The sequence below is a fragment of the Cygnus atratus genome, chromosome 3, assembly GCF_013377495.2.
Source record: "Cygnus atratus isolate AKBS03 ecotype Queensland, Australia chromosome 3, CAtr_DNAZoo_HiC_assembly, whole genome shotgun sequence".
NCBI lineage: Eukaryota > Metazoa > Chordata > Aves > Anseriformes > Anatidae > Cygnus > Cygnus atratus.
The window spans coordinates 10,580,347-10,607,408 of NC_066364.1; the positions used below are offsets into that span (position 1 = coordinate 10,580,347).

General features: G+C 41.5%; 2 protein-coding genes across 2 annotated transcripts in view; both read left to right on the forward strand.

Moving 5' to 3' along the window:
* Positions 1-5,242, forward strand: part of LOC118254689 (protein LYRIC-like) — a 29,066-nt gene extending 23,824 nt beyond the window's left edge. The window contains exons 8-11 of the mRNA XM_035560165.1: positions 432-538; positions 1,123-1,242; positions 2,716-2,845; positions 3,303-5,242. Of these exons, the coding sequence (XP_035416058.1) occupies positions 432-538; positions 1,123-1,242; positions 2,716-2,845; positions 3,303-3,355 (410 nt within the window). The 3' untranslated portion in view covers positions 3,356-5,242. The remainder of the gene's footprint in view (positions 1-431; positions 539-1,122; positions 1,243-2,715; positions 2,846-3,302) is intronic.
* A 7,280-nt stretch (positions 5,243-12,522) lies between these two features.
* Positions 12,523-25,511, forward strand: LAPTM4A (lysosomal protein transmembrane 4 alpha). The gene is made up of 7 exons (XM_035560233.2): positions 12,523-12,896; positions 19,074-19,194; positions 21,333-21,409; positions 21,502-21,624; positions 22,723-22,818; positions 24,143-24,241; positions 24,729-25,511. Exons 1-7 carry the CDS (start codon positions 12,798-12,800, stop codon positions 24,801-24,803), a joined length of 690 nt encoding a protein of 229 aa, XP_035416126.1. The 5' UTR covers positions 12,523-12,797; the 3' UTR covers positions 24,804-25,511.
* Positions 25,512-27,062: the final 1,551 nt, after the last annotated feature.

A 27,062-nucleotide genomic window follows, 5' to 3' on the forward strand; every position in this document is an offset into this window, starting at 1 on the left:
CGTGAGAAACAGTCCTGCTAATAAAATGTAGCACTGAGCCTGCAGTCTGTGCCAGCGTTTCTGGATATGCCTGAATCCTTCTTCCTGAAATTGAAAGAAAATGTTTGACAAGCCATGCTACTATCATTTTGGTAAAGCTTGTTTCACTGAAGCACAGGTTGAAAGGGCTTTTGTTGTTGCTAGATTGTGTTTTTCTTCCTTTCTTTAATTTTACTCCTGTCCCGAAGAACGCAATCACTTATTGTGAATTAGCAGTTGGTACTTACTTTCTAAAAATGCATTTAAGATTCGTGTGCATGCATGCACACCCAACCATCCCATCAGCAGGCAGGAAAGATGACAGATACTCTTTGCAGTGTTTCCATTACTGGTATGAGTCTGGGAAGTTGTATGGATTTGAATGTAACTCATGCATATGTTTGCCTTAACAGATGATCCTTCAGTGATTGACCTGGACTCTGACTGGAAGGCTCCCACAGAAGAGTGGGGAAACTGGACAGGAGATGAGGAACATCAGACAGGAGATGAGAAAGAAAAGGTGAGGCGGTGGCACTGGTGACCGAGGGAGACCTGCTGTCTTTGGGATCATTCTCCCGATCCCTTTGTGGCAACCAGAGCTCACAGGACATGTAGGATGGGGTAGTTGGTTCTGGGAGTTTATCATCCAGGTGGCACTGCTGTTCTAAGCAATAAGTACTGCAAAAATGAACTCTTTCTCCTGCAGCTGACTTTCCTGAATACCTGGGTCGTAACAGGTTTAGAGTCCACTGCTAACGCCAGCCTTCACGCCATCCCAGGTGGCTCAGATCTGTTTATTTGAGAGGATTTGTTGATAGTGATATGGTCATAGCTTGGGTGGAGAGATGGAAGCACAAGGCTTCCCATTTAGCCACTTTCTAGAAACCCAGGGAAACAGCCCTCTCTGGCAGCAGTGGGGAGAGTGTGCAGAGCTCTTTGCAAACAGCTGTGTTAAGCCAAGGTGTGTACTTTATCCGAGAGAGATGGAAGCTTGTACACTGTCAGCACACACTCCTAGAGGTAATCAGTGTTACTGAAAAAAAATATGTAGCTAGTTAATCAGCTCTCCCAGGCCTCCTCTTACAAAATCTCCCATGCTTTCAGGATTTGCCAAAAGGCAAAGAAGGCATTAATTTCTGTCTTTCTGGACTCAAAAGCAAAATGCAGCGGAAGAAGAAGAAAAATGAAGTGAAGGAAGCAAGGGGTGCAGCTGGACTGATGCATGTGAGTCTTTTGTATTCTCAGAGTAGCATTTGGCTTTCCACGAGCGGAGGGGGGTGTCTTTTTCATTAGGGTGATGTGACCAGGGCAGATCTGTCTTCCCCTCCAACTTATGTCTTTCTCTTCTTTCTCCCTGCCCTCCCATAAAAGAAGGGTAAGCACAATGACCGGTGGGCTTTTGCAACATGGTATTCCCTAACATATTTACAAAACACTTCGATTTTGCAATGCAGACAGGAGCAGATGGCTTTAATCATGGAAGAAAAATGCTTTCTCAGGCAAATGTATTCCAAGTTTACTTTACTTTACTTTACTTTACTTTACAAGTTTACTGTACAACTCGGCTGTGTTTTATCTGTGCTGAAAGGTCACCTGGAGGTATTTTTAACAATATGCAAAGGTGGTTCCTGAAAAGCAGTGAAGATAAAACGAGAGCATTGTTATACTAGTGAAAAGCTTATTGAGAGAAAAAAGTCTCAGAGTGCAACAGAGGAAGGCTGTGGAAAATGTCAGCTCATTTGGGATGGGAAGTACAAAAGAACAGAATGTTAAGTGGATTTTGGACCCGTCTATTTGGCTGCAATGTCCTCGCTGCTCAGTGAAATGAGACATAGAGGGGACCCCCCAAAGTGTCCTAATTGTTTTTCATTCATTTGTCGCTGAATATGTTGCTCTGGACTCATGGTTATGTAGTATCGTTTGTCTTCCCTCACACCCACTGTGGTCTCTTCTGATCCTTGAGACAGTTTTGTTCCCTGAACTCCTGATGTCCCCATTTTAAGGGAAAAACGTAGGTAACTGATGGCCCACGATCCTTCCAATGATCACTGGGACGGCCTGTGAGTCACCAGAGAGCTGCCAGGCCACTCCCTCTCGCACATCCAATTAGTTGCTTGAGCTTTGTATGTACCTTAATGAATAATCTTAACAGTGCTGGTCAAGCTCTTCAGTACAGCATTGTTCCTACTGGCATGTTTATGGTGAGCCAGAAGGAGTTTGTTTTGCATGCGAGCGCCAAATGCTGGTGTCTGCTGCCGTGCAAGCTCATCCTCTGGAGATGTACATCAAAGAATAAAAGAAGTTATGAAGTCAGATACAGAGATAAAGTTGTTCGTGGCTCTCAGTGCTACATCTAGTATTTCTATAGACTGATCATTTAGCAGTCACTGGGCACATCTCAGTCTTCAGGCTCACTATACAGTTACAGTGCTTTCCCCTTGCTGTTCTTCTATTCACTAGAGAAAACAGAGAAAAGATGGTAATGAGAGACAATTTCAGCACTTCAGTCCTAAAACAAATATACAGGAGGCAGGTGGATGACATGCCAGAATAGTCTAATCATTTGAAACCTAATTTGTCCTGCAGTTTCTTTAAATATACCAATTCCCTACAATAATTACATTTTCTGTCATATTTTGTACTTGCATATGCTTCGTTTAACTCACATGCTTAGTGAAGCATATTGTTTCAATTAAGCCCCAGCAAGGTTTGGAAACAAGAGAGGAAGAAGGCCCAAGGGACTTGATATCTACGAAACATCGCAGTGATGCAGTCTGTGCTTCCTCCAGAAAATCCGTGGACGTTCCCAATAATCCACACACTAACAGTAAGTGATGAGTTTTGTACATCTCATGAATTTTGATTTCAGAATAATGCATAACCTGAAAACTGTTCAGAAATGCATTTTTAAGTGAATATGCTAAATGTTTCTCCTTTAGCTGTATGTCTTACTTCTTACAGAGGCTCTGTAATACTTACTTTTTTTTCTGTGACAAATACCTTCCTGCTCCTATCGGAGCTAATGAGCAAAACTGTATTAAATTTAGTGGCAGTCATTTTTGCACAGCACTTTTAGAAGTGAAATGGAAGCAAATGCATGTGTCAGAGCCCACTAAAACATTCAGAGCCCTCCCAATGACTTTGTAGTATCCTTGTAAGTAGGTGGCCATTGTAAAACACATCGAGGAATCACAAAGCAGCCTGCTTCAGGTGGAAAGCAAACAGTTCCCAGGGCCAAGACTCTGCAGTGGATGTTTGTGCAATGTCCCCTGTTTGTATGGCAGATGTACCCGGAAAAAAGGAGAGGAGGAAGAGGAAGAAGATGAAAGAGACTTGAGGGAGCTTTGTAGCTGCCAGAGAGACAACCAAATGGGGGCAGGCATGCTGATGAGCTGCAAGAATTCTCCTTTCTGTGATGCTGCGCTGAGCCCAAAGTAAAGAGAGGATCTAGAAGACTTCCCAGCGAGGGGAAGAGGAGAACAGGAACAGTGAGCAACAGAGTGGGAGTGTGTGAGAGAAAGGAGAGAAGGAGCACACTGTGCTCCGGAGGTGGTATTGAAACAGAATGGGTGTTAATAACAAATTGCTGCCCTTGATTAAAAACTGTTGAATGGGTTTTGACCGGTGGCATTAAGACCTTTCAGTTTTTCACTGTCACATTGTTTGTCAACTTGTAATGTTTTATACCATTGTAGGACTGGTTGGGACATGGCCAACGGTGATTGCAACTTGAGTTCCATGGAGGATCCACCAGCTAGTCTGGTCTCCCCTGGCATTTTTGCAGATGTGCTCATCAACAGGCTAGTAATGTACAGAAGAAAGCATTGTTCAGAGACAAAAGGAGAATAATATAGATCATTCTCAAACCTCCCAAATCTTTTAAATCCTTGTTGGCTGCTACAGTCAGAATTTTATGCTTTTCACCCCATGTCAGGCTAGGTTGCTCCACAAGGGAAAATTTCTCAAGGAGGTGTTAAACTTACTTAGAAAGACATTATAAACCCTTTTGTCTTCCCAGTTTTTGTGGTGGGCTGAAGTGTAAAGCCTGTATGTCCAAAGCATGTTGCATTTGTACTTATAGTAGACTGAAGTGACTTTTTGAAATAATTTTTCTAATCTGATGTCTGGAAGTTTTTAGCATTTTGTTATTTGAATATTCTAATATAAACAAAATTTGTGAATGAAACTTTTAGAAATGTCATTGAGTATTTACCGAAGAGCGCGCACTTCTTATTGTCAGGGGGTTTATGGCATGGTGGAGGGAATGTGTTACAAGCGAGTGCTGTGGTTTGTAAGTAGCATCAAGGTGATGCCACTGAGAGCTGAAGCCCTTTATCTCTGCAGAGCTGCAGCTCTGGCAGGAGCAGTGAGGGTTCTTCAGGCTGTCCCAAGACTGTGCCTCACCCTGACCCATCTTAGAAGTGCTACCTCGAAGGATGAGGTAATGATTGTCAAATCTCCACCTGCATTGGACTTCGTGCCTTTGGAGGTTGTGTGGGAAGGTGGCAGTTGCTAATGCATGTTAAAGTGCGCTTCGTCATAGGCATTGGGCTGATGACACTCATTTCACATAGGACACTGAGTAACCGTGGATTTTATTGGCTTTAAACTGCTACAGCAGCACGCCCGTTTGCATTACTGAGCCAGAGGAGAGCTCTGTGCTTCTGCCATCCCAGCCATCCAGACCCTGATGCCCGCTTGTCTGAGCTTTACCCACAGCTAGACTTTTTACCCCATAGTCTTCATCTTTTGCACAGATATCAGAGCAGCTGTTTCCTTCAGAAAAGCAATTAATCACAGCAATGTATTTGTGTTTGGAATTATAAGTAAAGGGACGGTTCTCTTCTGTTTTTCCAGTGATTTTTCTGGGGGCAGCTAGCTGTACAGTGTGCCCTGAAGTTTAGCAAAACAGGCTTGTTTCAGACAGGTGAGGGATAATCTTAACTGATGCCACTTAGCAGCTCACTGTCTAAAATCTGCCCATCTTGATGTTTGTATATCAGTGTAGGAGAAATATAGGCAATTTATGAATGTATGAATGGACCAAATAGCTTTTATGTGGAAAGTAACTGTTCTGGAGCAAATGCATAACAAGAAAAAGCATGGCCTCACTGGAGAAACAAGTACAGCAAGTTCAAGGATTTAGAAGATGTGTTAATGAGTATGTAAGTAATGAGTAAAGTTCTAACTCTGAGGCCAATGGAAAACATTCATTGACCTACTTGGAGCCGGGATGTTGCCCAAGGTCTTTGTTTAGCATTGAAGATAACCTCTGCCATCAAAAAAATCAAAAGAAGATTAATGAAGGAGATAAAGAGAAACTTACAATATTGGTAGACTCCCATTTCTTCTGCTTTTTTCTCTATATCTGTTTGCAAGCTTTTTGATGCCAGTGTAATCATGTTTTATTTCAACATGTTATAATATTTCAACTGTTCATTGATTTTGTAATAAAAAATTCAAAACTTTTGCCCAAAGCACAGCACTCATGAGCAGTTTTATTTAATTACTTTGTATGTGTACAAGTAAGAGCAAGCGTTTTTCGCTAAAAACATTTTATTTCGAGCTTTTAAGGAGATACAGTAAATGTTTTTTAAGAGATTTCCTTTATCTCAATCCTGTTTGTGTTTACGAAAACCTCTTAACTTTCTTCTGTTGTTGGAATAAAAGAACATTCAAATCCTGTAACACTGATGAGCTGACTGTGATTCTGATGACAAGAAGCAGCAAATTATATTACCCAGTTTTTCTGTCAAACTCATCAGTACCACTCTTACTGACATCAGTGGTATTGGCAATGCTTATTTTACTTCTGGCTCCACTGTTTCACAGATGGGAAGACATCACTGTCATACAGAAGGGCTCGGTAGTTTACATCAGCACATTATTTAGTACTACATTCTAACATAGAAAACAGCTCAGCAAAGAAAAGACACCCCTACAACTAGATATTGTTGATCGTAGGCTTTCCTAAATAATTGCAAAGCTGTACTGAGGATAAATCTGGTGGCAACGTACTGTTTGTGCTATTCGTCTACTGTACCAGTACCCTTGCTGCAAGGAGTAGAAAGGGTATCACGTTTGGTTAACGTGTCTGGAGCCTTCCTCTGCTGCATCCCCCAGTACTGCTGCTACGTGGGCTCCCAAGGATGGCCTAGAGATCTGAAGAAAGTGTGCTGGGAGTGGTTCCTCAGTGAGAGGATTGAGTTTAAAACAAAACAAAACAAAACAAAAACACAAAGCATTCAGCAGCTGCTAACTTCCATTCTTTCACTTCCTTGTCCTCGGGGGCTGCAGAACCATCACTCAGTTTAACAAATGGCCTTTGCAGATGGCCAGTGCCTTTGAAAAGCAGACATTTGAGTCCCTTATGAAATTCCCTTTCCTTTCATCACTGCGTGCTCAGGCTACTGCCTGGTTTCTGTGCTTTTAAGACATCTCTCGCCTTCTCTTCTGTGTTATCATACTGCTCTGATCATTAGCCTGCTATGCTGCTGCTGGCACTGGGAGTGTTAAATGAATGTGGTCGGTACTCCCATTTTTGTAGGCTCTGTCTGATCTTTACTAGCTAGAGACTGGCGTAAGTCCTCAGACAAGAGATCCAACATCCCTCTGACAAGTTCCAGCATCAGTTGTGCTGTAGCTGGATGCTTTTATCCTCCAGATAACTTCTCTTAGAGGGGTAAATCTAGAGTATCTTCCTTGGTTGTTCATTAACCCAGTGTATTACAATTGCCAGTTCGTGGGCCAGGTCCAGCTGGCTCCCCCTGCCTTTTCCCTGAGTGATTTACCAGGTGCTCGAGTGGCACACGCTGCAGTAACAGCCAAATACTCCCTACACCCGCGGCTGGAAATCCAGCCTCTGGGGCAGCCGCAGCATGGGAAGCGGGGTGAAGTGTGGCTGGGAGAATATCTGTGATCTGGTTAGGAGCAATTAATTGTTACAGCAGCAGCTGCAAATGATGAAATACACTGCTTCAAGTTTCAACTTTCTCTTAAACTCAGTCTGCTCTATTTTGGTAATGATGCTCTTTCTTGTGGGAAGCCTTTTGAAGATGGAAGGTTGGCTGTGTCCCTAATGATAGGGCCATAGCAGTAAGTGCCAGGTCCATGAGACAGAGTCTCAAGCATTAGGATCTAGTTGATGCCGTAACCGATGAACTCCTGACCTACAAAGCTGTGTTTACTCACAGGCAGGCTGCAGATGCAGATTCTGAAGCTTTGCTTCATACTCAAACCATGGTGTTACAAAGTCAGGGTTATGTAGAGCAACCACAGAGAGAAATTTGGCCTACTGCTCCATAATTATCTGTAATTGATAATTGCAGTTATCTGTAATTACCAAGGTTCCACCCAATCCGCACATCAGAGGCACAGCTGACACATCTGCACGAGCTGAGTGTCAGGTAGACATGCTAATTGCTCGGCAGAAAATAATTTATTTGCTTTTTATAAGCTGTGCCTACAACAAAGGCCTGCTGCATAATGCCAAAATAGCTGACTCCTGGTGAGGAGAGAGGGTTTTTTTAAGTTATGGGCCACAAAGGTTAGATAAGGGAAATCTTGTCCTTCTTCCGTGATAGTACTGACCCAGACCCGGGGGTCCTTCCAAGGCAAATTGGATTTTCCAGTGTGTGCCATCCCTGACGTTCTGCTCTGCAGATGTTCTGATCTGTGAGGGAAGCGTCCTCCCTTACTGAAGGACACTAGTGCGTTGGGCTCAGAAATAAACTCCCTGCGTCTTCTCAGGAAAACATCACTGTAACAAGAACTGACCCCTCTAATGTCCCATTAAGAAACCATTAAAAATTTGGTAAACTTCGTTTTATGTCAAACTTTGATTTCTGTACGCTTGCACTGTCTTCCTTTGGCAGTGGTTCTGAGTGCTCTAAGCTACAGAGACGAATGACAAATGACTTTATCAAGCACTTCTGACTGCATCATCGGCTTGCCACTGTGCTCCTTCTGGAACTCCTTTCCAATGTCCCAGACTGCAAACTGATTCAAAAAGCCAATGTTTAAAGAAATAACAAATCACCAGAAGGTAACTCTTCCTACTTCCCTGAGCAGGCAGCATTTGGATTCACAGGCTCCTCTCTAAATCCTGCCAAAATTCATGGAGAGGCACCTCTGGGCTTGGGGCTGGAAGGGGGAGACTGCCAGCAAGTAAAGGACATTTCCCGTCTCCAGAGGAAGCCAGCACTCACTTTTAGATATGTGAAATTACTGAGATTCTGAACTTGCAAGTACCATTTTAGATTGAGGAAAATGCTGTGTTATTTTTAGACGTTTTTATTGCTCCTCAGCTGTACGATGTGAATGAACTATGGCTCTTCTAGGTTAGCAGACTTTGATTCTGTAAATGAATATGAGAATTTTTCTTCAGTGTTTGATACTGAGAAAACCTGAGAGTACAACAAGTAACCCAGTAACAGACTCTTGTGTTAATAAAAGTTTTACATCTTGCTGTCATGTTTTAGCTGCTTTTCTAACCCCGACTTTCTTATCCATCTGTTACAAGTTAAAAGTTTGTAACTGAGTTAAATTGACTCTTGCTGATAAAACATAATTCATATTGTTAACAGCAATCAACCAGGACAAAAAGTAGAGATGATTGAAACATTACATTAGGGATCCCAAAGTGACGTTGATTAATTCAATAAACAAAAGTAAAATCCAGTAACCAAAAAACTCACTGTGATACATTCTTATCTCTTTTATAATCAATCACTGAATCTTTGGATTGGCTTGTATTCTTCTAGCAGAATCCATCTTGGAGAAAAACAGTGGGAAAATTTGTTAATGCTGACTTCAGAATATCTAGGATTTCACCATGTGAGTCACCAACACGAAAGCTTTCCTCCTGACTAATTTGGTTTTTTATTTATTTATTTTTTCCCCATTGATATGTTAAGGCTCTGCTTTTACTCCAATACATTCTTATCCTTTTTAAGGAAGCAAAAAGCCAATCCATGCTCTCAGCTCAGGTATTTTCACATCTTCTGCACTAGTTCTATCGATTTTTCTAAATTCTGTCGAATGGATTCATTGTTTTATACTGCAGCATTTACATAAAGATGTTAGTTACGTTAGTATAACCAAGTCTCAGAAGCACCTTTCCTGTTTTTTTTTTGTTGTTGTTTTGTTTTGTTTTTGTTTTGTTTTGTTTCTTTGTTTTTGACAAGGTAGAGTAGCAGACACGAGCACAGAGTCAAGATATGGAAAAAAAAAAAAAGGCTGTTAGTGCCCTTGTAATGAAGCGCCTTCCTTTGGGGAACGAAGACTTACGACATGTCCTTCACTGCAACGTTTTTCCTTGGTAAAGAAGCCACTGGAAGAGATTTGCTTGATGTACCTATCACTTTCACCAGCCGTTGTGTTATTGGTGACATCACCTCATCTCACTGTTCCTCAGTTTCCCCAACCCCAAGTAGCACAATATGTTCATTATAAAGAGATATGAACAGTGTCCATGGAGGCTACATAATTATCAGGTCATGGTCTGCAGGTTTTCCCTCACACAAACATTAACAGAAAATGTTGAAGCAGAATAGCACGTCATCTTTCATAAGCAACTTGACAATAATCCAGTAATTCAGTGCATGCAGATGAAAAATAATGATTACAACATAACTCTAAACTAACATCTTTTAGCCAGGGATAGACTGAAGAATGGAACAGAAGGGAGAAACCTTGGATTCACAAAGATCTGCGTGAAACAGTCTTAGTGATCTTTTGGCAGCTTACAGATGTTGGATTTACTTTTCTGAAGAAGCTGAATCACAAAGATTGAAGGAGAATGAAACCTGGCGTCTCATTTACATGATCCTAGCTATACTGCTGTTATGTTTTTATATGATTTTTAATACGATTATATCCAAATACATATACCTATGAATATGATTATTCAAAAATAATACTTTACATTTAGTAAAACATCGCCATGCACTCTCAAGATAGAAGTTAAAATCTCCTGTCTAGACACAGATTTTGAAACACCTTACTAGTCTGGCTAATGAGCCACGCTGTGATCTCAAAACTCCTTCCCTCCATACCTGCTGAGAGAGAAGGAGTGTCACGCTGGTAAAGGAATCAGAATCCTTTCGCAGCGGCTTCTGACTAGCTAGCACGTGTAATGCTTTTTGCTCTTACCCTTGTGGAAGTGGATAATTTGCTCCCACAATGTCACGGTCTTTTTGCTAATTAGGAAGAAACATTTATCACGAATTCCTTCTGTCTCTCTGAGTTTTGCTCTGGCTGCCATGCCTGTAAGCTGAGCCTTCAGAATTAATACATTTAGCCTCACGAATCCTCTCTGAACTAGCAAAAGAAGAGAATTAAGGCTCAAAGAGAAGGAAGCATCTTGCCTGAGGTCATCTGGACTGCCTGTGGCATGGAAGAACGGGTATCTTTCACAGAGAGTAGGACTAAAGTCATTAACCTATCCTCTCTTACTCCATTTACAGAAAATAATGCAATCATTATCATTCTCAAAATAGTCTTTTAATCTTTTTTTTTTTTGAGGGGAAGAGATATTAGATATTTTTTGCCCACTCAATAGTTCCACATCAGTCTATCCAGCTGTGGAAAGCTGCTTTGTGATGTTAAATAACATTCACATTATTCTTTTCAGCATCTTTGTTGTCTGCAGGGTATAACAAGCAGTGAAGCTCATGGGAATAGCATCAGTTTTTATTCCAAGCCTGGCTGACAAAGATATGAACACTTAATTAAGATTTCTTTCATCTCATGAAAATAGCCCTGAAGATCCGAGCCTGACATGAGAGCTGCCAGTGATACTGGTGAAGGCAAAGTGTCCATCTGGAAAATCCTTGTTCAAGAACTTGCCCTCACAAACTGTAACACCTTTGAACTGAGAATGGGATCTTGGTGCTTCCAAGTGAATGTCCTAACCCAAGCAAGAAACTCCTGCTTTCTCTTGTGACTCACTCTAGTCCTGTGATTTCGTCTTTCATGCAGGGAGAGACTGACAGGAAGCAAAGTCTCTCAGCTCTGCAGCAACGATGTGATCAGTTCAGACGTGAATGCTGCAGAAATAGTAGGCTTAGGCTTCCCAACATGCCATCTGTGAGGAGAATGATTTTTTAAATGACTGATTCCAACAAAATGCACATTCTTTTTATATTTATTTACATATGTACATGTTTATTGATTAAAATTAGTCCGGTTTTGTTACATTAAATCAGTCTGTTGATTACGAAGCATCTGTGCACAAGGAACATTAGGAGCACTAAAGAAACAAACAATAGCTTGTAATAGGACCATTAGAGCAGTCTTAGCAGCACTTACAATATGTTTATTCAAAAATGAAATATGCCCTCAGGAAGAAAAACACCAATTATGGAACACAGGGGATTTAAAATAAAAAGGTCAGTTTTAAAGCCTTTAAGTAAATCATTTCGAACGACTCAGCAACAGTTCATGTTTAAAAATAGACTAAGTAGCTAAAACAATAACATGCGTTAATTGTAGGACCTGGAATATATCAATAGGACAAGTACAGTCACCCTCGTTACCTTCTCATTGTTCAGAGTGAAAAAAACAGTATTAATACTGGCAGATAACATACATCTTGGTATATACACACACAGCAAATATTTATGTTCTATGAGTGTCTCAAATCAGTTGTATGCAGCCAAGAAGGAAATACTCGCAGCTGCACCAGGGTTAAAATAAACTGTGTGCATATCTGTATCAACAGTGCAAGGCTGCAAAACCCACTGATGTCAGTGGGTCAGGGGAAGTTTATGGGTACCCCTCTGCATGTGAACAGGAGCTTTTGCTCCTAAATGCTGGAGCAGCCTCTTACCACACATTCGGAGGCAGCACCCAGATTTATACACATTATTTCTAATTAACACGTGTGTCTGGTAGCACCTGCAATTTTCAGTGAGACTAATGAAGTATTATTGGAACAGGCTGCCCAGGGAGGTGGTGGAGTCACCATCCCTGGGGGTTTTCAAGGGAAGGTTGGACGTGGTGCTTAGGGATGTGGTTTAGTGGGTGACATTAGTGGTAGGGGGATGGTTGGACCACTTGATCTTGGAGGGCTTTTCCAACCTTTATGGTTCTGTGATTAATATTATACGCTCAGGAACAGGGACTTTGACTCAAAAAAAAAAAAAAAAAAAAAGAGTAAAGCATCTCTGTGAACTAACATGTGCCTCTTCTGTTTACACCCTGATCCCATACCCTCTTAGCACGTAATGCACAACATCAGTAATTTAATCCGAGGATTTCGTGAAAAAAAAAAAAAGAATAACAAAAAAAGATTTAAGCGAATTAAACGCGCTACAACTCTGGCTGAATTTCAGGGGAAACTGAGGAACCCGCCCCGTACCGCGGGCAGCCTGCGGACTGGAGTAAGCCCAGGGGGCGGGGAGTCCCGCCCCAAAATGGCGGCCGGGGGCGCCCGACCCGCCCCAAAATGGCGGACGAGGGGCGTGGGAGGCTGGCGCACACCGTGCCTCAGGTAAGCCCCGCCCCGCCCCTCCGCAGGTGAACGCCAGGGCGCCGCACCCTGTGCGCGCCGATTGGTCCAGCGCGCCGCCAATCTCCCGTCGCCGAGGCAACGCGTATGCCCTCCCGCAGGCCCCGCCCCCCGCGCCCCCTCTGCCAACTCGTGATTGGCCGAAGCGGCGGTGACGCGCGAGCGGGGGTTTTCCGGCTCCCAGCTGAGGGGAAGCGCCCGGCCAGAACGAGCGGCGGCGGCGGCGGGCCCGGTAGGCGGAAGGGAGGGAGGCGGTGTCGCTGCCACCATGACGTTCAAGCGGAGCCGGGACCGCTTCTACAGCACCCGCTGCTGCGGCTGCTGCCATGTGCGGACCGGCACCATCATCCTGGGCACCTGGTACATGGTGAGAGGCTGCGCCCGGCGCGGGGGGCAGCGGCGGAGGGAGCGCGCATGCGCGGCGCCTCGGGTCCGGGGTGTGTGGGGGGGGGTTGTGAGGAGGGGGCAGCGCGCATGTGCACTTGGGGGGGGGGGGGGGGGGTCCTGAGGGGAGGGGGCACTGAGAGGGGGGCGTTCGGTCCCGTTCAGGGTTCGGCCCTGGGCGAGTGGCTGGGGAAAGGAAAGGGAAGCAGAGCCCTGGGGGCGTCGTGCTCGGGTTCCTGGTGCTGGTCCTGGCTCCTGTCCCCTTCCTGAGGCTGAAGGGGTAGCGCCTCGGCGCGTCTCAGGCAGTGCTGAGGGTGTCCTTGGCAGGAGAGCTGATAAAGTGCTCGGGGAGGCTGGAATGTCGGGCATGTGGGGAGTAAAGCGATAAGAAACGTCCTTCCTGACCTGAATGTAACCCCTGAGAGGGAGGTGAGGGTCTTAAGCAAGCCGGTACCGAGGCCGTCCCAAGCAGCTTGGTGGCAAAGGGGAGCTCTCTGTCGTCCAGCACGGCTGTTGGGGAGCTATAGAAACAAGTCTGTTTTTTCCAAAACACTTCCTGTTTTCTGACTCTTTTTTACTGAGAGAGCCCGTTTATTAAAGATGGTTTTGAACTAGAGTGAAATAAGAATGTGAAAGCAGTAACATTGAGTTAAGACGTGGACCAAGCAAGTTCCCCTTTATTGAAGTCCTTTTGTCATCTTTCCTTCCTGTTACCCCCACGGGTGGTAAAAATGTGAGGATGATTTAAACATGTTGCATCATAGCTTTTCTATTCTCCAAAACTGTAACCAAAGCCTGTATTTTCTTTTACCCTTCCCCAGATAGTAAAAATAGCGAATGTTGCATTCTTATGCCTTGGTGTGGAGGAACCGTGCACAGAAACTGCTGTTACAGCAGGAGAAATAAATGAGGGTTTACTTTTAGAGAGCTTATGGTCTCTCTTCAGCAAGTACTGAGAGATTAACTTTTTAATTTTTACCTCTTTTCTTCTGCCCCTCTCTCAGTTCTTTCACTGATAGAAAGTGGTTCTGGCAAGTGATAAAATGCCAGGAGAAAGCAATGTAAGAAAAGTCACGGCAGGGTGTGAAAAGTATAACAAAACTCAAGGAAAGGGATATCTTAATATTTTTGAGTAAAAAATTAAGTTTGAAAAACTGGAAGGCTGACCTAGTGTTGATTAATTTCTGTCTTACATGAGCTAATATTAGAACTTAGTCCTTCACTGTATTGAATATCTGACTTGTTCTGGAATCCTGTAAAACTTGGGGAATTAGATCCCTGTGCTGATGGAAGGAGATCAACTGTATGCTTCTGGTACATCAAGGAAAAGCAGAAATCCTTAACAGTCAGGAGACGCTCGTGCTTGTTATGAAACAAATGCACCTTGCTGCATTCCCCACTTTCGTTTCCTGTTAGCAGGATCATGTGGAAACCCAGGAACTTGGAAGGGGCATGGCTGTGCTTTCTGTCGCAACAGGCCCTGTAGTACTTGGAGCTTTTATCCTGTTCTTCTGGGATGTCAGCTGGGAAAAGGTGACAGGCACCTGTCTGCCACCTGTTAGCTGTCTGAGCTGAAAGAAGGTTCCAATTCCTAAGTGGTCTTGTCCTGCCTGTTGCTTTAAATCAAAACAGTTATAATTTATCCCTTTTGAAGGCTGACTACAATTCAGACGGTGAAAATAAAACTAATGTTTCAGCTGATAAACTTTTCCTAAATAAATGAAGTGGGTTGTGGTGTGTCAGTTTGTTCAGACATGTTAATTAGCGAACCATGTATGCATATTGTTTATCACAAGCTAGCGTCTGAAAGACTGAAATTAATGTTTCTAAGTCAATTTAATAATCTAGACCTGTAAATTATGGTGGAAAGAGGTAATAACATTTTTTGTTTTTGAGGGAGGTAGTTCTTTGTGGAGGAGGATACTTAGCTCCACAACAGTTTCGTGTTAGTGAAGATCTTGGCCAGCCTGTATTTACTGAATACACTGTTCTCGTGCTCTGCAGTCCTGAAGGGATTTGATACCAAGCATAAAATGGAGTCTTGTAGCAATCTACTCCAGATGTTTCAGTAAGATAAGGGTTCTGGCCATTATACATGTGCGTTATTCTTATGTAACTGTTCCTTTAGGCATTTTCCTGTTCTTTGCTTATGTGTATGCTTCTAAATCTTGCATCAAATGAACTTAGCTCTGCATTAAAAGTTCTGTATCGCCATCTTCTCTGTGTACTTCTGAGAGTCTAGAGAGAACAACAGCGTTATCTTCTGAGATGTCTGTAGGTGCTCTGTGATTAAACTCCCTCTTTTAAGCATGCTTCAGTCCTCTTCTGCCACTGTTTCTGATAAATAGATAAACTTTGTGAAAAAATGAGTTCAGAGCGTTCCTAGAGGACTCATACTTGAATTTCAGGGCTTGGTATAGTTTGGTTTACCCTGTAACGCTCGCTGCTGGCCTGTGTAGGAAGGAAAGGAAACCTCCTATTCCCAGCTTTGTAATTGCAAACATGTGGCTTTGAAGTTTTCTTCCTGTAAACTTTCTTATTAGGCACAGTGCTTTCCAGAAACCGGAAACGTGAACACATTGGCAAAATCAGATCAGAGTTCAATAAACAGTCTTAAAGTACGAGCATTGTTTTGGAGGGAGTGGCTGTTGCGTTCTGGCAGCAAACTTCAGGGATGGAATCAAAGTGATGCAATTGCTACTGGTTACGGGGAGGGTCAGGATGATCTCTGGAGACGTTTGTTCACTGAACAAAACTTCCAAAAGAAAAGAAATATAACTGGTTTCTATCAGATCCTGACAGTGCTAGAAGCTCTGGAATACTCTGTTTTCAGTATACCAGCAAGAAAAACAAAACAAAGCCACCTTGGTTTGTTTCTTCAAGACTGCATTTAAAGAAAAATAGTGGAAAAGTGAGAGGTGGGAAAGTGTAGTTGTTACAAGGCTCAACTACACTTTCTTGCAACCTTTCTTGCTCAGAAGCAGATGGTCAGTAGGAGTTCTTGTTTCCATACAAGACTTTTAGGGTGCTTCGAGAAACTCTGGCTTCATGTTCAGGCCTCCAGAGATAGGAAGCACTTGCATGATTAGCCATATATATATTCACCATAGAGATAAGAGCTTGCTAATTGCTCTTTATAGTTCTGTAGTCTTTTGAGTTCTGATCGTATAGAGAGCTAGTATTTCTGTTACTTCTTTGACTTTTTACTTCAATACCAGCTACTGTATTTTTTTTATGTTGATATAAGCTCTACCAAACTTCTGTTGAGCTCAGTTAGCCTGGTTTTAAAAGCAAAATACACTTCTCCAACTGCTCAGTGTAGTACTCGCTACAAAACTAAATTCATTTTTTTTTTACCTTAATAGACACTATCTTTTGATTAAGAATTTGAACTCTTTTTCTTTTTTTTGACTTTCTAAATAAAAAGCCTAGCAAGGGGGGCTGCTGGGATTTCTGAGGTGTCACCTCCGAATGGTGTGCCATCCATTGAGGGCTGGCTTGTCAGGGCTGTTGGCTTTTTTTTTTAATTTATTGACATTTAGATTGCTCTCAGGCTTATCTGTGTTATGTGTGTTTTCAGACCACATTTTCTGTTCTGTGCAGACTGCTTGTGAATGTATATTTTATTCACAGTGAGTAAATTCAGTTAAAAACTGTGAAGATGCTTTGCAATCCAAACCATGCTCTTGCAGTTGTTCGTGCTGACTGCGGGGTTGAAACAAGCCTTGTGGTCTTGCTGTTATCAAGCTTCTGTGAAAGAGGAATGGTTGCAGTTAAATACAAGCTCTGGCTTCTTGCTTGAGAGCACTGCTAATTTGGAGTTGTCGGTACCTCCTAATTGCGATCCATATGTTGTACGTGATGAATTGCTCAGCGCTGTGATATGATTCACAAAGAGCAGCGATGGCGTCCTGGAAGCCGCGGGGCGTTAATTGGCAGAGGTGTGTGTTTGTTTCAAGTTAGGATCAATGAGACAGTAAAAATACTGTTCGCATAGGCTGGATTTCAAATGACTCTAATTTTGTATTTTTCCTTGCACACCGTTTCCGGATGAGAAAACAAAGCTTTGATGCTCTGAACTGTGCTCATTAACTAGTGAAATTACTAAGAATTATGTATGCTAAATTGGGACTGTGGGTAGGATGAAAATAAAAACCAGTGACAGTTGTAGGATGACAGAGACACGATTCTAAGGCACTGAAGCTTACAATTGTAAAGATAGAGCTAGCAGCTAAAGTTTCTGAACTGTTCACTATTTAAGTTAAAATGGTGACTGTATATAATTGAATTGGCAATAACTGAACAAGTCTGTTTGTGTTTTACAAAGTAGAAATTTGTGTTTCAACAGCCAGATACCTGGACCTCGACATAAACGTCTTAAAATTAGTAGAGACAAAAGTAATTTTCCAAAGTATAGGTTGATACCTCTGGTTCATTCGCAGGGAGGAGGAAATAAAAAGCTTGAAAAGGCATTGAAAGCCGGAGTGGAGAAGCAGGAAACGAGTGGTGAGAGATCATATTCTATACCTTTGAACAATGGTAAAACAAAATAAGATTTAAGCAAAGGGCAGGTGAGCAGCTTTACAGTTTGCCCTGTGGGAAGTGACTTGTGAGGGGAAAAATAAGTGTATTTCAAGACCGAAGATATTAGTGGCTAAATGTGATTATCTACTGCTGGCTGTACTAGTCACTATATTTGGCCTTCCACGGCGCAAAATTGAGGATACAAGTAGCTGGAGCTTCTAATAAGGTTGTCTAATACATGATGACATTTTTCTACAAAGCTGTCAGCTTTCAATGAAGGGTTCTTTTTGGAGAAAGTGTAAGTAAACTTATCTCTAGGATATCTCTAAAACTTAAAAAGGACGGGGGGGAACAATAACGAAACTAGTATGAACTGCGAGTCTTAAGCTAAAACTCCTTTTAAAAAAAACTCCTTTAAAACATTCAAAAACTATTTTACTTAAAACTTCGGTAGCTGTGCATAGAGTTGCCACTGTTAGTGTTGTAGACCCCTGGAACCATGGCAGTAGAAGAAGAAACGTCTGGCAAATATTCTTACGTCATGAGAAACTGCAAACCAGTTTGTGGTGGTTTGGTGTTTTTGTTGTGTTTTGGTTTTTTTTCCCCTTGGAGCCTAATTGTAAAAGATCCTGCTGGTGGTGGTGACTGTGCTGAATACTGATCGGAGAAATGACTGTGGCTTGAAAATACCATTGTGAAGGTTTTTTTTATTATGAAATCTTTTTCTTTGGCCTGTCTCTCCAGATACTAGTAACAGAAACTACGCCCCTGTAAGTCCTGAATAGGCTCTAAATGCTGTGAAGGCAATTTTCCAGAGGTTTCAGCAGCTTTTGATTCTTTGAGCTCTTACTGTTACTGAAAGCATTTCTGGTATGTACCAAAATGGAGAAACAGAAATAGTCTTCAACAGCAGGGTAAGGAAAGGGACTGGTGTGCATGTAGCCAGTGCGGGATGCTTATGGATTTTGGAGTTCTGTCTGTGTGAAATTTTTTTAATTTCACCTGAGTTTGCATAGGCAGTCTGAGGAGGTTTTAATAAATGATCTAGTCTATTAAATCTAATATGGGGGAGAAACAGGAAGCAAGCTACGGCTGAGGATTCGAGCTATAACCTAAGTTTTCTCTTGTGGTCGGTATTTAATGTGTTGTGTTTGCACATCCCCTTGCACTGCTTGCCCTGAAGAGTAGGGTGCAGTACCTTAGTTGTGCATTAAATCAACTCCACCTTTCAGATTGTTGGAGGAAGCAGAAACCCTTTGCAAATGTGCCTAGTTCATCACTGTACCTTTTCCTTCCTGCCTCTTTTAACTGTTCCCAGTTTTCCAGTCCACATGGTTGTGTATTGATCGTGCAGTATCAGCTCGTGGCGCTTGAATCCCTACAAACCCTATCTGTCCTCTTCATTTGCAGCTTTACTTAATTACGATTCATTAAAACTAGCATCTGTGTAGTGCATTTTTTTGGTAGGATTTTAACTAAATCAGCTTGAAACTTAAATGGTTCTGTTGTCTGCCCCCCTCCCCCCTGCCAATCGAAGAGCTTATTTCTAATTGAAATGAAAGATTTAATACTGTCCTTAAAACGATCATAGCTGTTGTTGTGTGAAGAACTTCTAGGTAACTGTGGTCTTTCTCAGGTGGTGAATTTGCTGATGGGCATCTTGCTGACTGTGGAAGTGACTCATCCGAACATAGTGCCAACTGTTGATATCCAGTATGAAGTCATCGGGAACTACTATGCTTCCGAGAGAATGGCTGGTAGGTGCATGGCTCGTTTGTCCTATTAAAAAACAAACTATGCAGTATTGTAGTGTGTGCCTTTACCATAGTTGTAATATATGCATGCAGCTTTTAATTATGGCTTTCTTGTTTTCTGAATGTTTTTCCAATTATTACTGAGTTCTACTATGAAAATATTGCACTAAGTTTCTTTTATAACTTTTACCTCGTATTATTAAGCATCTTGAATGATTGCTAAAAATTTCTTGGCCTTCATCAACACTCAGTGTTAGTACATGTGGAACATCAACAATTTGCACTATCTATGAACATTTACTATTCTTGCTGGGTCAATAAAACCAAAAATAGAGCTTATTTTTCAGAAGTGTCTGGGTTTTATAAGTGGTTGTCACAGATCTGAGGAAAGAGCTTTACAGCTGTTGTGTGTAAGCCTGCTAAGAGAAAAGCTTGCCATCTTTCTGAGTGGAAAAATTAGAATGCCAAGTACTTGAAGAGAAAGCATTACGAGCAAAATTAAATTTACTTCCTGGTGTATTGTTACAGATGAAGTGTATGATGTCTACAAGTGTAGCTGCTGTCAAACCCTTGTCTTTAATGACCAAGGTTTATAAATGTAATATATGATGTGAAATCTTGTGTACTTTCTTCTTTTTTAATGTGGTTTTCACTTGTTTTTAAGCGTGCAGCAATATGATGAGTGGTACTTCTAATATGTCTCGTCTCCTGTTAAATTATACTAAAACTTAGCAAGGGTTGGAGTGAAGATGCACAGCACAGGTCTGGATTTTCAGAGTTCCAGTTTACGATCTTCGTTCCTCATTCATGATCTGACTTGAGGAACTGTCACTTCTGTAACTGTGACTCATGTTCGTTTGTAATGAAATGAGAGGGGACAGGGACCAAATCCTTCATAAAGCTAACATTAAGTAAAATCACAACAGATATTTGTAAAAATGTTGTATGTTCTGTAGTGAATGTTGATATATGTAGTAGCCTTAAGCTTATATGACTTATGTGATGCTTCTGAAGGTGCTTTCAGTACTTTTTAGTGTAAAATGGCTGTTCCCTGTTCCTTGACGTAGACTCCTGTTCCCCATGTTCTGATATGGGCTAAAAGTTTTTGTGTGTATGGAGGGACTTCATTCATACTCACAATTAAAATCGTATTGTGTGGGTTTTCTTCTGAGAATCTGTCACTACTGGTATGATACTTGTTGGTTATTCACGAGTACTTCAGGATCTCTGATCAAGGCAATGCGTTTCAGACACAGGAGGGCCTCCTTGATGCCATCTGTGTATGTAGACCGTGTAATGAATTAGGCATGCAAATGTTTCTGTAGTGTAATTTTCAGATCAGTTGCAGATCAACTCTTTCAAGCATGTGAACCACAAGAGTTTGGCTTCAGCTTCATTAAAAAACATGAGCTTACAGCATCTATAGACTCACAAGCTGTTTTTTTTTTTCTGTGCTTAAAAATGTAAAGTGTGCCTGCTGAAGGAGAGTGAGTATAATCTAACTTGTGGAAAGCAGCTGTGCTTCTGTCATCAGTGACCCTGATGCTTGAGGGGAATCTTTATCATTCAATTTTCATGAGTGTCCTGGATTCTGCTACCACTTGGCTTCTGTTCAGCTGCTTTTTCTTGTAAATAGTGGGATACCTTCCGCCCAGTGATTTCCTATTTTCCTTGCTGGTACTTAAGGAGCAGTGCTGTTCCCACTGCCAATGACCAAATTATATCATCAAACCGTTTTAAAGTAGAAAGGTTGATAGTGTGCTGACTTCACTTAAAATTCTTTCCAATTGTAAAATTAATCACCCGCATACTTTCAACACTGACATATTGCAAATAAGCATCATTATGTTGCATTACAGTCGAACTTTCTCAGGCTTCTAAGTGATGTGTCTGAGCTTTATTCAGGCTTTCGATTAAGGCAGAGATTTTTTTTCTGAATGCCTGCTGGTTTTCTTGAACCAGCTCTTTTTCCTTCAGTAGAAGACAGAGTTACTCAAACCCACAGCTTCCATTTTGCACAGGGGAAACAGTTGAGTGAGAACAGATCATAATAATGGATAAAACTTGTGTGCTTGTCAGCTGCAGTGTGGTAACTTTAGGAAATGACTGATACTTAATTTTGTGCACTTTTTTTAATGCAGAAAATGCCTGCGTTCTATTTGCCATCTCCCTCCTCATGTTCACAATCAGTGCAATGATGGTGTACGGTGCAATTGCTGTAAGTATACTTACAGTCCATGGTTTTTAACTTGCTACTTCAGTTTAACTAAATACTTCATAAGCAGCTTTTTCCTTTTTTTTTTTTTTTAGCATCGTGTAGGCTGGCTGATCCCGTTCTTCTGTTACCAGCTCTTTGACTTTGTGCTTAGTTGTCTGGTTGCAATCAGTTCTCTAACTTACTTGCCCAGAATCAAGGATTACCTGGATCAGTTGGTAAGTACCTGTTCAGTTCGTGCTGGCATTTACATTTGAAATTAAACTTTGGTTTGATGAGTGCTATAAGAGCTATACTCACCTTCCTGTCCCTAAAAGAGGAGCTCGGTCTGCAGCAGCCATAGAAGGTACCTGCTGGGGTGGTTGTGAGAATGAGAGCTTATCAGAGATGAAAGGAGCAAAGGTAGTGTTGTTCCCTAAATGGAAAGTTAGGGAGAGGAGAGAAATAGTTGTGAAGGGCGATGTTGGTTTAATCTGCCCGTAGTTAATTTACACTTGGCACAAGTGTGATATGATGTATGGTCTGCAACGTGATGGGGTGGAATCTGGGGTTCCTTTTCACATCCTATATGGCTCTTCTCATTTTGCAGCAAGGCCTTCTGATGAGACTGCAATGGAGTAGTCATTAGTGCTGCCTATTTTTGTTTTGTTTCCGAACTGTTAGGAGACTCAGTGGGTAGAACATACCAGCAGTTTGCTTGGATCACAAACTCTTTCTGGCTGGTGTTTAGATCTGTGCAAGTAGATGCTTAAAAACTCTTCTGAAAACAAAACAAAAAAAAATGGCTTGATGCTGGGGAGAGGCTTTGTTACTGTGGTCAGGGAATGAGAAGAGTCTGAAATTTGCAGAAGCTTTTTGGTGTGTTTTGGCTCCTTGTGAAGTTTAGGGGCAAATCTTTTGCTTTCTAGTTTGCATGTGTGCATGTAACTGGTTGGACTGATAAGAAGTAAAGAGTTGTCAGGTGGGGGGCCAAATGTGCTGCAGCTGTTAAAAAGGGAATTTCAGGGCTGTTTGTATTAGCATGAGATTGAGGAAATGACTTGTAGTGTAGAAGTTACAAGGCTTCCTTACAGGTAGCCCTTTTCTGTAGTCATCTGTTTTTGCAGGACAGAGGCAGGATGAATAGTGTGCTTCGTGGGAGGATTAAGAAAAGGAGCTACAGAAAAACTGAACTTTTCATTGTTTCTGGAAGAGTTCTTTACACAAGACCTCAATTCACTTGGTGTGAAGTTTGGGTGTCTTTCGTATTTGTCAATGTACGCTGTTCATACTCATATTCTCCCTTTCTCTCCCCCCACCCTATTTGTTTCCACTAGCCGGATTTCCCTTACAAAGATGACCTTCTTTCACTGGATTCCAGCTGTCTCTTGTTTATTGTTCTGGTATTCTTTGCTTTATTTATCATTCTAAAGGTAAGTTACAATTTAACTGTGCCCATTTTATGAGTTGCTATATTAAGATGCTATCAACATACGTGAATGTATTGAATTAAGAACTTCTTTGAGCAGAATTGCTAGGATAATTAATTAAAATATGATTTCACTCATACAGGTGTCTTGAACTAGCTTGTATGTTGTGTGCAGCTCTACTCTTTCTGAGTAGAGAGTAGAAATACCCCAAGACTTCAAATACCACCTTTTGCATGTGTGGAGTTACTTTAATAATTATAAATAAGCTTGTAGGGAAACAGAACCAAGTTATTGCATACAAGGTTTCTAAACAAAACTTTAAAAATCTCTTACTGTGCCTAATAAACCAATGCACATGCTTTGGGAGGGAGATGATGGAAGGAGGAAATAGTAATTAATTCAGAGCTGCACTGTCCTTCTATAGAAGGGTGATATTACCAGTTACTACCTTTTTTTGAAGATCTAAATATAGATTAATTCATTTGCATTACAAAAAATGAAATGCAGGCAAAACATATTAGTTAAACAAATGAGTTCGTGGTATACATCGGCCATGACAATATTCTTTTATTGCATTTAGATTAAATTTCAAGAAAAAGAACACAAGTCATGAAAAAGAATGTTTTCTCATTTTCTGTTTTCTCCCAGAGGAGTGTCTGAGAGGAGGAAGGCAGTGGAAGCCTAACGTAGTAGATAATACTTTTATATTTATTGGGACTTTAATTTGGTACCTTATATATTAACTAGGTACTAATTTGCCGGTGAAAACTACATAGAGTAATACTATACAGATTAATAGCAATAAAAATAATCACGCTCTGACTGTTAGATGGTGTGTCTTCGTAGAGCAGCTAACATTAACCTAACGTTTGGGCTGCTCTGCTCTGCTCTCTTGGCACCTCAGGCTGTGTGTTCTCTCCTTCACACAGCGCGTTGGACAAATAACAGTGCTAACTTAGGGATGAGCGGGATTGTGCCGTTGGCCCATCCTCCTGCAAGCAAGTTTGGACTGAGATCCGCAGAAACATAAGCCAATTAGGGATTAATTTGACTAGCTGTGCTGAGGCACACATTAATTGGATGGATCTGTGAATTCTTTTGCTGAAACATGTGGGGTTCATCCTCTCTGAGTCACTATGATAGCAAGACTGAACAGCAACAATATACACGTGTGACTAAATCTGTTAATAAGCAACCATCCCTTGGATATATATTGACTTAGTTGATTTATGCTCCTTTTTTGTCATCGAAATGTAATCCAGCATCTAATTTCTGAATCGGCTAATGTATACGAGGTTTTTAAGATGAGAAATCTCTTTTCTTTCAGGCGTATCTAATCAACTGTGTATGGAACTGTTATAAATACATCAGCAACAGAAATTTGCCGGAGATAGCTGTGTACCCTGCATTTGAAGCTCCTCCACAGGTAAAACCTTTTTGAGGTGAAAGGAAACCGAAACGTTTAATTCTGGAGTAGAAAAACGCAGTATTCATGGATGTTTACACATCTGGTCCAGTTTTCTAAACTAAGACTGGAAAGATTAACATCAGCTGCTTTGACTTCGTTAAGATAGATTGAGTTACCTTATAATTCATAAAATAGGAGTTTTTATAGAGAGACGTCTTAGAGCGTTTTGTAACAGAGGGAAGCTTTCTGATTGCATGCATCAAAACCTTCCTTGCTGTCTTGCAAAACCAAGAGAGGGGTAGAATTAATGACCTAGGGTTAGCTTCAGTGAAGCAGTAAACTGTGTGCCTTTCACTTCCTCAGTAGCTTACTAGAGGTATCAGTAAGTTCTCAAAAATATTTGCCTGCAACAGAGAATTAAATTGCTGATGTGGTATGCATGTTTTTATTTTGCTTTTTTTCTTCAACCTTCGGCATTAATCACTTCAAAATGTCTTCTCTCCAGTATGTTCTGCCAACCTATGAAATGGCAGTGAAGATGCCTGAGAAGGAACCTCCACCTCCCTACATACCTGCCTGAAGCAACTTTTATGTTAATTAACATCTGTACCAGCTTCTTGGGGGTTTTGTCTTTTAATCTTGCAAAACTGCTTAAGTAATAGAAATATTCAGGGCTTTAGGAGCAAACTGTTCTGTTTAAAATGTTTGATATAAACTTACTAAGCAAAACATCTGGGAGTGATTTTGTTTGCTTTAATTTTTGTTCTCCTTAATGCTCTTAAACATTTTATTGCCTGAGGGCTTTATACTGCAAGAACTTATTTGTGTGACTAACTTGTGGCTTTTAATATCAACTGAGCCAATATATGATTAAAGTTAGCTACAAATATAAGTGTCTGCAGGATCGTGCCCTTAATTTATATTAATTTTTTTTGTAAAGTAGTTCATAAAGACAATCTGATTGTGCAGCAAAATGATAGTTTGCCTTTATCCAGTTTTTGGAGGGGGAGGGGTTTGAATGTGGTATATACATGAATTTTTTTACTTTGCACTTTTCTCATATGTTATCTTACCTTCCTGTGTTGTTTTTTTGTTTATCCCATGTCCTGAAACACAGTATTTTCAGGAAGAAGCGAGGTTGGCACAGGAGTTGTATTACAATGTGCTGTGAGTGCAAGAAAAATAAATAGAAATGTAGATGATGGTTGCATGCTTCTAATCTTATATGTATTTTCTTCTTTGTGATAAATGATACTTAAATAAATCTTTTACGAAATGTTTACCAGTAGCCTTGACTGGCCTGCCTTTTTTCCTGTTTAAAAAAACTTATTTTAAGTGCTTCAGTGTACTGCAGATAATCCCATATACATACAGCTTAGTGAACCCTGATTCCCTACGGGGTTGTTCGGTGGTTGATCTGTGTTCTCCAGTAGAAGTCCTCCTTTGGGTGGAGAACATGGATTCCCTTTAGTGTATAAGCTTGTTTTGCAGCTTTTTGTACTCGAATTGTACTCGAGGTGTCCAGCCCTCTGGGCAAATTCAATGTCTGATAAGCTCAGATGTTAAGAGCAGGACAGACACCCAGTAGGACTAAAAAGTATTTCCACTGGAAAATGTCCAAAGTTGCTGGACATATGCCATAACATCAGTAGTGTTCTCCTTTTAAAAAATATCTTTCTACTCTTCCTTCTTTGTGGTTACAGATAAAAGCTATTTTACTGATCTGCTAATATAGCTGAAGAGAAACTGGCTTCCTACTATGGCAGATGAAAGGGATCTGTGATTAAAGTAGGGGAAAGGATTAACACTGCTGGAGCATGCAGGCTGTTGATTATTCTATTCACCTGAAGTATGTACCTCCTTCTTGTCCCTTTGAAGTTTAAAAATGCCATTGGTCATTACCAAATATCAGCCATAGGTTCCTTAGTTTTCTCTTTACCAAAGCTGCAGTCTGTGAGAGCACCTTAAATTGTACCAGTGCATGAATGTCCTGTGCTGCTGTCCTGCACCCTGCATTTCCAGTTACCCTGTGCATACAAGTGTCTGAGCTGCACCTAGTTTCTACGTTCTTGTGGGTCTGGACTCCAGAAAGGGGGAGTCTTTAGGTGCTTGCAGACTGTTAAAATGCAGTCAATTTCAGTTTCTGCAGGGAAACTGAAAGAATCTGTCATTTTAGGTTGGAAACGATCTTCTAAATCATCAAGCCCAACTCTCAGCCTGACCTACCAAGTCCCACCACTAAACCACTGTGTCCCTTAGGGCTGTGTCCACACACCTTATATACCTTCAGGGATGGAGGCTCCGCCACTTTCTTGGGCAGCCTGTTTCCATGTGTGACCACTCTCTGTGAAGAAATTCATCCTAATAACTAATCTAAACCTCCCCTGTACAACTTGAGACTGTGTCCTACTACTTGTCACCTGAGAAAAGAGAGTGACACCTTCCTTGCTCCCATCTCCTTCCTGTAGTTTGGAATGGTCTAAGAATCACACAGCTGAAACTGTGTATGAAACTTTGTGTATTACACAAGCTCTCGATATCGATAACCTCTCACTATTGATCCCAGCGTATATATTCTGGCCTGGATCCATCACCACTGGGGAGATTCAGTGTGTGTTACAGAATGAAGCCAAAAATTTCCTCCTTTGTTAGCTTTGTCCCCTGTGAGCGGACACTGAAAGGCCTTGGAAGGGCTGGATGGGGACAGAGGACTTGAGCTGGGTGTTGCAGCCCTATGGGTTGCAGGTGTGACAGTGGCCCCTCCTAGAGTGTTGTCAAGATGGCACTGGCTGGAGTGAATTAATTCTTACCAAAGATTGTTGCTGGTGGGCTGTGAGGG